Here is a 14319-nt window from a genome sequence, read left to right as displayed (position 1 = left end):
ACTGCTGTGCTTTCTGCTTTACTGTGCGACTACAGTGATGAGCCTGTTATCTTCAGCCCACATGCTGGTATAACATTCCTGTATAATGGTTCTGTTTGCTGTGCACGTTGTTTCTACCAACATAAGACTAACTGGAACTGTACCAACTACTGTAATTGTAATATGTGCGCAGAAGGAATTAGTCATGCTTGGCAGAATGCTAATTTTGTTTCATAACATGTTTGTTGGCCCTAAAGTGAAGTTTACAATACTAATGATGTCTCAAGTGCCACCCACAAATTTTCACTGCAGCACAGGTAATTCAACACGCTGCATTCAGAAATATTTAGTAACAATGGTAGTGGAAATATTCAGTGAAAAAACAATAATAGAACAACCCACTGGAGTGTTACTTACAGGTATGCTGGAAATCTTAGTGATTGGTTCCATCTTCTCTACGCAGCCAATGCTGACTTCAGGAATCCAGAGGGCGCAGGATACATGTGCCCACTTCTGACCGGAACGTGTACACTTCATAGCACCACCTTTATTAGGACACAGTACACACTCTGGTCGTAGTCCCAGGGCACAAGTTCGACACAGCCACGAGCCAGCAGGAATCGCTGTGATGCCGTAGCACGCTTGGTGAACGCAGATGTTGCACATGTCGCAGAACACCATCTCGTTGCCTTCCTCCGAGTCCGGCTGCACAGTGCACGGCATTCTCCCGGTTATCCTGCAGTCTCCAATAAATATCAAACAGTATTTACAAACATGACCTACTATTCTAATGTAGTGTGGCTGATGAAATTGGTCCCACTTCTTTAGAGATGCTTTCATTTCTCAGAGCATTATCGTGATTTTAAATTTCCTTCTCCTCTCCCATTCAGTGTGCTCAAATTCTTGGAAAGAAAAATAATTTCCCTGCATAGAATAAATTTTACATATATAATGTCTTAATCACCCACTCAGTGCCTATATCCCCACTGGTACCCCAATATCTACAATATTTTGCTATATAATACATGTACATTCATATTTCAAACATTTTGTTTGTTTTCCAGGTGCCAACAATAGTGAATGGCTTCTCTAAGATGTAAACAAGCCTGTACACTTTACACAAAAAGAAAATTAAAAAGATTGATTCTCATTTTAAAGTAACTGGCTTGTAACTCTAAATGGGCAGAGTTGTACCAGACTTTCTGCAATGTACTGCAAACAATTAATACACTGAAACAATTATACTCACCGATCTGCAAACATCACAGATGACATTTTCGTCATATTCTATACCAAGGCCCTCCTCAGTTTTAACAATGGTTTGTATCTTTTCCCAGCAGCGTACTTCAAGTTCTTCAATGACTCGCTCCAACTGATCTTCAGTTACTGGTTGCAAGCCTGTAAAAAGCACCAATAAAATCAATACAGAAACTGACATCCATATTTACACTCGTTCTTGTGCTGCATTTTGCTTAGAATGGAGAGAAGCAATGTGGGCAAACACAGAATACTTTTGGCCAGTTCAGTTCCGTAGAATATTGTTTCATTAAAAACCTTTTCCCTAAAGAAAAAGTCTTTTGTGAATATTAGTACATATACAGAACACTATTCTCACTTTTATGTCTGCTATTATACCTGTAATATAAATCAAGTATGTGTAACTTTATAGATCAAGCCATTAATGACAAGTATCTTGTGGTGGCCATTTTTGCAACAGCTATATACAGGGTGGTCCATTGATAGTCACCAGGCCAAATATCTCACGAAATAAGCATCAAACGAAAAAACTACAAAGAACGAAACTTGTCTAGCTTGAAGGGGGAAACCAGATGGCACTCTGGTTGGTCCGCTAGATGGGGTTGCCATAGTTCAAACGTATATCAACTGCATTTTTTTAAATAGGAACCCCCATTTTTTATTGCATATTCATCTAGTACATAAAGAAATATGAATGTTTTAGTTGGACCCCTTTTTTGCTTTGTGATAGATAGTGCTGTAATAGTCACAAACGTGTAAGTACGTGGTATCACGTAACATTCCGCCAGTGCAGACGGTATTTGCTTCGTGATACATTACCCGTGTTAAAATGGACCGTTCGCCAACTGCGGAAAAGTTCGATACTGTGTTGATGTATGGCTATTGTGATCAAAATGCCCAACGGGCGTGTGCTATGTAGACTGCTCGATATCCTGGATGACATCATCCAAGTGTCTGGACCGTTCGCCGGATAGTTACGTTATGTAAGGAAACAGGAAGTGTTCAGCCACATGTGAAACGTCAACCATGACCTGCAAAAAAATGGTTCAAATGGCTCTGAGCACTACGGGACTCAACTGCTGTGGTCATAAGTCCCCTAGAACTTAGAACTACTTAAACCTAACTAACCTAAGGACATCACACACATCCATGCCCGAGGCAGGATTCGAACCTGCGACCGTAGCGGTCGTGCGGTTCCAGACTGTAGCGCCTTTAACCGCTCGGCCACTCCGGCCGGCCATGACCTGCAACAAATGATGGTGCCCAAGTAGGTGTTTTAGCTACTGTCACGTCTAATCCGCACATCAGTAGCAGACAAATTGTGCAAGAATCGGGAATCTCAAAAACGTTGGCGTTGAGAATGCTACATCAACATCGATTGTGCCTGTACCATATTTCTGTGCACCAGGAATTGGATGGTGACGACTTTCAATGTCGTGTACAGTTCTGCCAATGGGCACAAGAGAAATTATGGGACGATGACAGATTTTTTGCACGCATTCTATTTAGCGACGAAGCGTCATTCACCAACAGCGGTAACGTAAACCGGCATAATATGCACTATTGGACAATGGAAAATCCACAATGACTGTGACAAGTGGAACATCAGTGACCTTGACGGGTTAATGTATGGTGTGGCATTATGGGAGGAAGAATAACTGGCCCCCATTTTATCGGTGGCAATCTAAATGGTGCAATGTATACTGATTTCCTACGTAATGTTCTACCGATGTTACTACAAGATGTTTCACTGGATGACAGAATGGCAATGTACTTCCACCGTGATGCATGTCCAGCACATAGCTCGCATGCAGTTGAAGCGGTATTGAGTAGCATATTTCATGACAGGTGGATTGGTCGTCGAAGCACCATACCACGGCCTGCACGTTCACCGGATATAACGTCCCCGAATTTCTTTCTGTGGGGAAAGTTGAAGGATATTTGCTATCGTGATCCACCGACAATTCCTGACAACATGCGTCAGCACATTGTCAATGCATGTGCGAACATTACGGAAGGTGAACTACTCGCTGTTGAGAGGAATGTCGTTACATATATTGCCAAATGCATTGAGGTTGACGGACATCATTTTGAGCATTTATTGCATTAGGTACATGTATCACATTGGAACAACCAAAATAAAATGTTCAAACATAGCTATGTTCCGTGAACATACCTGTTACCGACTGTTCGTCTAAAATTGTGAGCCACATGTTTGTGACTATTACAGCGCTATCTATCACAAAGCAAAAAAAGTGGACCAACTAAAACATTCATATTTCTTTACGTACTACATGAATATGTAATAAAAATGGGGATTCCTATTTTTAAAAAAAAACGCAACTAATGTCCGTTTGCCCTATGGCAGCGCCATCTTGCGGGCCAACCATAGTGCCATCTGGTTTCCCCCTTCAAGCTAGACAAATTTCCTTCTTTGTAGTTTTTTCGTTTGATGCTTACTTCGTGAGATATTTGGCCCGGTCATGATCAATGGACCACCCTGTATATAAATTGCAGCAGTTTCAAATAATAAAAAAAAAAATTTGCACACTACACATTAAACTTTTTATTTTATTTGTGCACCCAGACATGGTTTTCATTATTCATGTCCAATGGATGCCTTGAAATATTACGTGACTTTTTTGTTTGCAACATAGGTTATGGATTTAAAACAGTTCCTAGAAGTTCTTATAATAAAATGGAAAAGTACTTACAGATCAGAATCTAATTCATTATCTGTAGGCATGATCAATCAGTTATATTCATTTGGTCATTTAGTAATAGCTTCTTTTCAGCCTTTGTTTGGTATATGTGTGTTTTTTATTGTGCATTTAGGAGGTGTCTCTCATTATTTATTCCAACTATTTTCATTTTTCCCTCTTGCAGTAGGCTTGTGGTTATTGTCTTTTAAATGTTCTGCAGAACTTGTGTGGCTTGTCTGATATTTCCATACTTTAATATATTCTTTGTACTGGACATCAAATGATTTGCTAGTTTGTACTACGTAACTTCCATCGCATGTGTTGTGTTGTAATTGGTATATTCCTGCTTTCTGGTGTATGTCTGCATCTTTTATTATTTTTTCAATGTTATTTTGGACTGAATTGTCTGTTTTGAATGCTATGTTTACGCCTTGCCTTTTGAAAATATTTGTCATTTTATATGTGAGTTTGTACTTGTATGTCACTGTGTACCATCTTCAATCTTTTTTCTTGTTTTCATGTATTCTTTGTGTCATCATTGTCCTATTGTGTGTACTTGTCTGAGTGACGTTTTATTGTGTTGTTTGTGGCTGTGTATCTATTGTGTTTATCGACTATATTTGTTGTTTAATTTTGTGACTAGATTACTATTGTACCCACTGTAATGGCAGTTACAGTCCTATGTTTCAAAAACAGAATGAACGCAAGAAAAACTGCAAGGTTTCAAAGCAGCTTTCCATATGAGAGGAAGCAGTCTGGCTTGCAAATAATGAATTAGATGTTGGTCTGTAATTACTTTTCTATTTTATTATAAGAACTTCCATTTTTTAAACCTATAGCTTATTACCTGCAAATGAAAAAAAAAAAAAAATCATCTAACTTTCACCACACCCACTGAAGATGCCTTATAAATAAGGCAAAATGCGTCTGGGTGCAGCATGCAAAAGGCATTTTCTTTTAAACCATTACAAGTAGTTAATATTTCCCATCTGTTCCACACACATCTATTTCTAAAAGTTTCTTTCATCTTGTCTACAGATTGATTTATGTAATGTAATTAATCATAAAAAATTGATTGGAAGCATGTATAGTGAAGAAAAGTTCTGAATGTACAATAAGAGACACTGTTCAAAGTCTATATTCCTTCACATTCTTTGGAAATTGAAATGCAGTTGATACACGCTAGCCTCTAAAATTGCAACACCATGAAAGCGACATGAAGTAAATGTCAAAAGTAATGAATTTTTTGATCTGCATGGACACACAAATAATTAGCCTTTTAGCACAAGTGCAAGAAACAGGGAGGAATAACAGCATCTACATAACATACATAACAAAAGATGGGTTTCTCATTCAGGAACCATATTTCAGTGTTGGTTTTATGTGAGAAAATTGGGATCTTGCAAGAAGGAGAAACGTGTAAGGGTACATGTTGAAATTCGACAGCTATAGGATTGTGGCATACTGACACTGCAGATTATTGTTTACTGCAGCTCATGTTGGTCAGGATACCATGACTGCCATGAGAATATGAGATCCATGGATTCAAGAGGGCTGTACTCAGTGACATGCTGATTTCAAAGGCTAAGCTTAACATGTGTCCAACAAGAGTCACTGTTTGCTTGGGTGAGCAGGATCATAAAGCCACATCACACAATTCAAGTCAAGAAATGGGCTTCTTTGCAACAAGGGAAGTATCCATATAGTGTGAAAACAACAGAGGCAATGTGGACTGTCACCACAGAAACCAATGTTGTGTCTTTACTGGTATAAAGGCAGACAAATGCCTGCCAACATCGGTGTGTGTGACAGTTTAAAGAAAAATTTGGTACGTTTTAGTTGTCATCAAGGTAGTTTCATCACCTGTACTTGTTAATGCAGCAAACTGATTTATGACAAAATGTGTTGGGTATTGATCATATATTGTTATAAGTATTTGCTTAAATAAGATTATTTAAAATGTAGTATTAAGTACCAGTGCATAAGCAATGACCAACACCAATAGAGAATCAAGCGGCAAAGGTGATACCAGAATGGGTGGCTGACAGCAATAGTAGTTCGAGGAGCAAAGATGCAAGGAAGCTGGCCATGAGACAAAGATATGATGGCCATCGGAAATAATGATTTAATTGTTAAAAGTTATAGTAGCACTGTATGTTTGTTTGTGTAAGTGATTTCAAATTGGTTTAACATGGGTCATATAATCATAGTGACAGTCACAATTAACTGTTGCATGGATCACCACTTTGGAGTGCTGGAACTTGGAGTAGTAATAGAATATGGGTTCTTACAAGTCAGAGTGATTACTGATCTGATATACACTCCTGGAAATGGAAAAAAGAACACATTGACACCGGTGACAGACCCACCATACTTGCTCCGGACACTGCGAGAGTGCTGTACAAGCAATGATCACACGCACGGCACAGCGGACACACCAGGAACCGCGGTGTTGGCCGTCGAATGGCGCTAGCTGCGCAGCATTTGTGCACCGCCGCCGTCAGTGTCAGCCAGTTTGCCGTGGCATTCGGAGCTCCATCGCAGTCTTTAACACTGGTAGCATGCCGCGACAGCGTGGACGTGAACCGTATGTGCAGTTGACGGACTTTGGGCGAGGGCGTATAGTGGGCATGCGGGAGGCCGGGTGGACGTACCGCCGAATTGCTTAACACGTGGGGCGTGAGGTCTCCACAGTACATCGATGTTGTCGCCAGTGGTCGGCGGAAGGTGCACGTGCCCGTCGACCTGGGACCGGACCGCAGCGACGCACGGATGCACGCCAAGACCGTAGGATCCTACGCAGTGCCGTAGGGGACCGCACCGCCACTTCCCAGCAAATTAGGGACACTGTTGCTCCTGGGGTATCGGCGAGGACCATTCGCAACCGTCTCCATGAAGCGGGGCTACGGTCCCGCACACCGTTAGGCCGTCTTCCGCTCACGCCCCAACATCGTGCAGCCCGCCTCCAGTGGTGTCGCGACAGGCGTGAATGGAGGGACGAATGGAGACGTGTCGTCTTCAGCGATGAGAGTCGCTTCTGCCTTGGTGCTAATGATGGTCGTATGCGTGTTTGGCGCCGTGCAGGTGAGCGCCACAATCAGGACTGCATACGACCGAGGCACACAGGGCCAACACCCGGCATCATGGTGTGGGGAGCGATCTCCTACACTGGCCGTACACCACTGGTGATCGTCGAGGGGACACTGAATAGTGCACGGTACATCCAAACCGTCATCGAACCCATCGTTCTACCATTCCTAGACCGGCAAGGGAACTTGCTGTTCCAACAGGACAATGCACGTCCGCATGTATCCCGTGCCACCCAACGTCCTCTAGAAGGTGTAAGTCAACTACCCTGGCCAGCAAGATCTCCGGATCTGTCCCCCATTGAGCATGTTTGGGACTGGATGAAGCGTCGTCTCACGCGGTCTGCACGTCCAGCACGAAAGCTGGTCCAACTGAGGCGCCAGGTGGAAATGGCATGGCAAGCCGTTCCACAGGACTACATCCAGCATCTCTACGATCGTCTCCATGGGAGAATAGCAGCCTGCATTGCTGCGAAAGGTGGATATACACTGTACTAGTGCCGACATTGTGCACGCTCTGTTGCCTGTGTCTATGTGCCTGTGGTTCTGTCAGTGTGATCATGTGATGTATCTGACCCCAGGAATGTGTCAATAAAGTTTCCCCTTCCTGGGACAGTGAATTCACGGTGTTCTTATTTCAATTTCCAGGAGTGTAGTTGGAAGTATATTTGCAGGTTTGGTAGGTCGGCTACAATAAGTGACCTTTATTCTACTTGTTTAACTCTGCAAGTTTCTGCTGATGAATTTCGGCCTGGGTAAAAACCCTAAGAGATTTTGGTCTTATGTAAAATCAGTAAATGGTATGAAATCATCTACTCATTCACTCAGGGACCAAAATGGCACCAAAAAGGAAGACAACAGAGAGAAGGCCAAAATACTGAATTCAGCCTTCTGAAATTGTTCGACACATAAGATTGTAACACAGTCCCTGCTTTCTGTCACTGTACAAATGTCGAAACGGCCAATATTTAGATAACCAGTCACGGAATAGAAAAGCAACTACATTCACTTAGTAGTGGAATGGCATCATCAGCAGATCAGATACCTATAAGATTCAACAAAAATTATGTGAAACAACTTGCTCCTCTTCTAGCAGCAGTTGCTGGAGCAACGAAGGGTAGCTGGCAACTGGAAAAAAATAAAGTCATTCCCGTTTTCAAGCAAGGTTGTAGGACAGATTCACATAACTGTAGACCTATACTGCTGACATCAATTTGCAATAGAAATATGTAACAAGTTTTATGCTCAAGGATTATGGAATTTTTGGAGAATGAATGTTTCCTCTATAAAAATCAATACGGATTCCACAAACAGAAATCTTGTGAAATTCAGCTTCCTCTGCTCCTCCATGACATCCATAGTGTAGGAGACAACAACACCTAAATTGCTGCTGAGTTACTTGACTTGCCCTGCACTGCTGTTTAGTGAAGAGGGAACAGATTTTTGAATGGATTCAAGACTTCCTTGCAGATAGAACTAAACATGTTGCTCTTAAGAGAATAAAATTGACAGCTTGGATTGGATGAGAACAGCTGAGACTGAGACCAGAAGGTTTACAGGAGCAAAGGACAATAACTCTTATCTGTGTAGTTCATTAAAGCTGGTGTTGGAGGGCAGTATCCAGATGGCACAAGTTCTGATGCAGCCGTGAATTTGAGCATTTTGTGCTCAGCAGTGTGTTCCTCTACTGGGTAGTCAAATTTTCTTTTGGCCACAGTTTGGTGATGGCTATACATTTCTAGTGGACAGCTGGTTGCTGATCATGCACACATAAAATTTCATGAAGAAATTGCAACAGAGCTAGTACATGAAATGGCTGCTTTCACACGTGGTCCTGCCTCTGATGGGACAGGATAAGCCTGTGACAGGACTGGAGTTGGATGTGCTGGGCTGATGAATCGTGCAGGTCTTGCACTAGGGTCTTCCCCTGTGGCTAGGGTTTGGGAGTGGCATAGGGATAGACCAGGTTGGGTGAAAATACCACTTTAGAAGGAGTGGGAATGAGTGTGGGTAGGATGTTCCTAATTTCTGGGCACTACAATAACATGGTCAGCTGGTCCTGGTCTCTGGTGATACGGAGTGACATGGGGGGTACTCTTTTGCAGCTGCTTCTTGGGGATTGTGCGAAATATGGTGCAAGAAATCTGTTACTGCACTCAATTTGAGGGGGTGGGAGGAGGGGGCAGGGTGTGTTAGGATGGAATACCTATCTGTGAAGGCTTTTGTAAGACTGTCAGCATACCGAGAAAGGGATTTCTTGTCACTGCACGTATGCTGTCCACAGGTGGCCAAGCTGAATGGGAGTGATTTTTTGGTGTGGAAGGGGTGACAGTTGTCAAAATGCAGGTTGCTGGTGGTTAGTATCCATAGCTAAGCTCAGTCCCGCATACCGTTCCTTAAATGCTGCCTAAGCCATAGAATCCTCCCCCCTCTCACTGGGCGGTCTAACCATAAAAAAATTTCTTCTCTGGATGCCACCCATCCTTTCACTATGACATTCATAAGTTATACATTCAGATTTTGCCAGTCCCCATCCCTAAAAAACTTGGTACTACAGGCACAAAACTCCATGGCGCGAGCGTTCCAGAGCCACCTCTACCCCCTCCGCAAGATAGTTTTTACTGTGCAGTCCCAAAAACCTCATGGCATTTCCCAAACTGACACACTTGTCCTCAAATACATGGAAGAGCACTCCAGACACCACCTCCACAAATTTTTAAACCTACTGACATAGATATATTAATATTCAACTCAGATCTTTGAGCGCCTTTATCCATCAACACTTAACTCCTTCCCACTGAACCCTTTTGTCAATCCCTCTCAGCAACCAGACTTTGTCTAACCAGTGTTCTTCATTTCTCACATCCTATAAAACACCCTCCCAACATTCCGCAAAATGAGAACCAAAACAAATCCAGAACACTGTTGTCAACCTATCCACCAAAAACTGCAGAAGTTTCAATTATATCCAAAGGCATTACCTGAGTCCCATACCCATGCTTAACCATCAAATTCCTATTCTCCTTCTCTCGATCCCTAAAGTGGGAACCTTCTTCGCTATTAATCCCTCCCAACCTCACCTATCCTAGTTCATGCTACAATCCAACCGTTACCGTTCCCACCACCGCCACCTAACCACCCTAGGTCATCTTCTAGGAATTTTTTACCTCCGACTTGGCCTCACCATCCTTCCCAGATCTGTTCCCAAGAACATAATCCTCTCAACAGAAAAAAGAACAGTTATTCGCAAACTCAAGACAGACAAAGGCTCCACCACTGTCTTAATGAAATGCACTGACTACCTCACAAAAGGGCTCTACCAATCATCGACTCCTCCACCAAGAGGCTCTACCATACTGACCCCATCCCAGAATTGAAACATAATCTTCCAATCCTTGTGAATATCCCAGAATCTCTCTCATGTATTCATCTCTCTCCTCATCCCAACAAAACTCCACATATCCACCTTCCACATGCTTCCCACAACCCACAAACCCAACATTCCTGGGCAACTCATTGTAAAATTTCTGCTATTGGTGACCAACATCTCCAACCAATTGCCTGTAACCTTGGCTCTCATATCAGAGATACAAACCAAATCCTTCACCGACTCTCAACCATCCCCACCCCATTACCACATGAATCCCTTCTCTCTGCTGTTGATGCTGCCTCACAATACATCCATGTCCTTCATTCCCATAGGCTTGCTGCTATCGATATTTACCTCTCCCAGTCTCTCCCCAACTGCAAACCAACCACCTCATTCCTTACACAGCTTACCATTTATAACAACACATATAACTATTCATCTTTTGAGGATAAGACATATACACAAACCCATGACACAGCCACGGGTACCCGCATGGCACCTTCCTATGCCAACTTATTTATGGGCCATCTAGAGGAAACCTTCCTAATATGCTCAAACCTGAAACCCCTTTCTGGTTCAGGTTTATTGATATCTTCATGATATGGACCCAGGGCCAAGTCAACCTACTCTCATTCTTCCACAACCTCAACATCACCTCTCCCATCCAGTTCACCTGGTCATCCTCAGCCCAATGTGCCACCTCCATGGGCATTGATCTCCATATCTCTGTTGGCTCCAGTCATATATCTGTTCATATCAAGCCCACTAATCACCAACAGTAACTGCATTTTGACAGCTGTCATCCCTTCGTCACCAAAAATTTGCAACCATTTAGCTTGGCAACCTGTGGATGGTGTACCAGTATGCTGAAGGTATCATCAAGGTCTTGCCAGACACACACTGCTCTCAAATAATTACAGAACTGTGGACTTAGATCTACAAAAAAATATGCCTGAGAATTATTGAGAGAGGCAACTCTGTGTGGTGGAGTTTCCTTTTAAGGGCGTTGCTGCAGTGTATATTCAGCATAACATGGCTCAAATGCGGGTATATAAGCACAAACATACAGGCAAGGGATTAGTGTGGCATTCATGTATTTCCGACAAGTGTGAACTATAGTGACGTTATTACCAAGTATGTCCAACCAGGACAACATGCTGATATTCTTTTCTTGGCTGGTGAAGGACAAACAATGGATAACATCCACCAGAGAATGAAGATGTGTCTGGAGGCAGCATGTCTGTAGAAAACCACCATAGCAGAAAGGTGCACAAAGTTGGTGTTACTGCTTGATGATAACGCATATCACCATAATGAAAATATTGTAATGGAAAACTTATGCCAACTCAATTGCGAGACAATCAAGGAGTGGCCCTACAATCCTAATCTCTCCCCACACAATTATGACATCTTTGATCCCTTAAAAAAGGCCTTGAATGGTTGACAATTTCTGTTGAATGATGTGCAACAGGCAGTTACAGACTTCCTCATACAGCAGGACACAATATTTTACCAAACGGGTATCTTCAACTTGGTGCGTTGGTGGGATGATTGCCTCAATGCTCATGTCAATTTTGCCAGATTGTCATACTGATTCTGGACTGTGTGGCCTTCAAACTAAAACTTTTTCTTATCTCCTCTTATACATTCCTGACAGGCTGAAGCTTGAGAGTTCGAATCCCATCAGGTATTCTAAAATTTAATTTTAAAATCTTTATCAAAATGATCATTATTTTCATTTAATTATTAGATTAAATGTATTTTCTTTATTAAATTACACTAAAAGCTCATGCACAAAGTTAAAAAATGAAAAAATAAATATGGGAAGATAAAATAAGAGCACATAAAAAAGTTAATATGATAATTAAAATGGTGTGGCAAAGGACTAGAGACAAAAAAGTACATTTCAACCAATTAACTGAATAAAAATATGGTCCAAGGCATTTCGATAATGATTAAAAATAATATTTTATACGCACCTGATGGGATTTGAACATACAACCTTCAGCATATAAGAAATAAGCATGAACCATTACACTAGACCACTGCTCTGAATAACGCTATTATTTTTAAGCTTCTAGAACAGGCTGTTCCACACAGTGCTCCATAGAGGAGGAGCACTCCAGAGCACTCACTGTAGAAGCACGGAGCTTATGTAGTGGCAGAAAGCAAACTCACTGCCCCCTGGATGCATAAAGCCTTAACTGATGTAACAATCCATGTTCAACGACAGCTATGTTTGGTCACTGTGGTCTTAACCTTCTGTTTTTTGAGAAGGATGGATGACCACAGTGCCTTGCATGTCACATAGTATCTAATTCTGCTATGAAATACAACATACAATGTAATTTTACATGCAATCACAAAGCACGTTACGAACAGGTAGGAGGTGAAGTATGCAGAGTGCTAGGAGCCAAGCTTAAGATGACCTACCAGAAGTTGTAAGTTTAAAACAGAATTCTAAGTACAAAAGTTATAAATATATGCAGCATTAGATCGTGTACTGTAATATGTTTATACGTGAATGATAGTAAAGGAAATGCAAGTGAGGCAACAGTCCAAGCACAGCTACAAAGTCAGTCACATTATTGCAAAAGTGGCAAGCTGTTTTCAGTGGGACCACTCATAAAATCGTGAATGGTAGCAGTTGCAGAATGTTTGTGTCTGAGGGAGTTGCAGACAATTGAAGGCATTTGCCTTTCAAAGCAAACAACATCTCATTGAATCCTGGACCCAGCAGCGGATTTAGAGACACAGGTCAGGAAAAAAGCTGAGAGCTCTGTTACACTTTTGCTCACACTTGAGGAAAGTACACATATATCTGACATGCTTAGTTTTTCATATTTGTCTGTGAAGTTGATAAAAAGCTGCAGGTAACTGAGGAATTTTTGGATATGGTACCACTAGATTGCACAGCAACATGACTTGATGTTTCTGAAGTGGTCTGTGAATCAGTGGACAATATTAATTTGTTGTAGGATGTGCTTCATTCTGTAACCACAGATGGTGAATCACAAATAATCATGTGTCATCAAGGTTTCCGGTCTTATTTGAAAATAAACTGAAAAGCAAATTTGGTGAAGACATTTTTACTGTCCACTGCTTCATTCACCAAAAAGCACTGTATGCTGAAACAGTGGTTGATGCAATGAAAGTTGTGGTCATGTGTGTGAATTTTGTGCAGTGTCACAGTGTAAATCATAGGCAATTCGAAGAATTCCTGGAAGATATGGAAACGTAGTTTGGGGCATTCCTTACCGTAGTACAGTCCACTGGCTTGGCCAGGGAGAAGTTATTGTTGTTTTCTATGCCATTCATAAGGAAATATTTCTCTTTCTCGAAATGAAAGGGGAAGAAACATACTGTGTGAAAGATTTGCAATGGGTATCAAACCTAGCATTCCTGACATAACAATGCATTTTTTCACTGAAGGGCAAAGAGCAGCAAGACCAAATCAGAGTGTTCATGGAAAAGTTAAGTTTGTTAGCAAGGCAAGTAAGTAATGAATTTTAACATTCTTCAGTCATGTGACTTCTTTAAAATTACCTGAAAGGACCACTTCTGGTGTTTACCAAGCAAGGATAAAGCAGTTCATCCTGTCTTTAGAAAAAAGATTTGAGAGTTAACCATTTTGTAAACGGAAATGAAATTGAAAATGAAACTTCCTGGTTGATTAAAACTGTGCGCTGGACTGAGACTCCAACTTGGGACTTTTGCCTTTCTTGGGAAAGTGCTCTACCAACTGAGCTACCAAAGCACGACTCACAACCTGTCCGCATAGCTTTATTTCCGCTATCTCGTCTCCTACCTTCCAAACTTTCATTCTGGAAATGAAACTGTTCACCACTCCTTCTCGATTTCATATGATGATTTGGCACCCCCCTGTTAGAAGTTATAGATTTGCAAAATTCAACATTGTTTAAAG

General features: G+C 41.7%; 1 protein-coding gene across 1 annotated transcript in view; it reads right to left on the bottom strand.

The window, feature by feature from the left end:
* Nucleotides 1-14319, bottom strand: part of LOC126260508 (PHD finger protein rhinoceros) — a 244715-nt gene that overhangs the window by 163289 nt on the left and 67107 nt on the right. The window contains exons 7-8 of the mRNA XM_049957839.1: nt 1229-1377; nt 397-684 (exon numbers count right to left, since the gene is read on the bottom strand). Coding sequence (XP_049813796.1) covers nt 397-684; nt 1229-1377 — 437 coding nt within the window. The remainder of the gene's footprint in view (nt 1-396; nt 685-1228; nt 1378-14319) is intronic.

This window comes from Schistocerca nitens, chromosome 5 (assembly GCF_023898315.1).
Source record: "Schistocerca nitens isolate TAMUIC-IGC-003100 chromosome 5, iqSchNite1.1, whole genome shotgun sequence".
NCBI lineage: Eukaryota > Metazoa > Arthropoda > Insecta > Orthoptera > Acrididae > Schistocerca > Schistocerca nitens.
The sequence above is the reverse complement of the archived record's forward strand: the minus strand, read 5'-3'. Positions and strand labels throughout refer to the sequence as shown.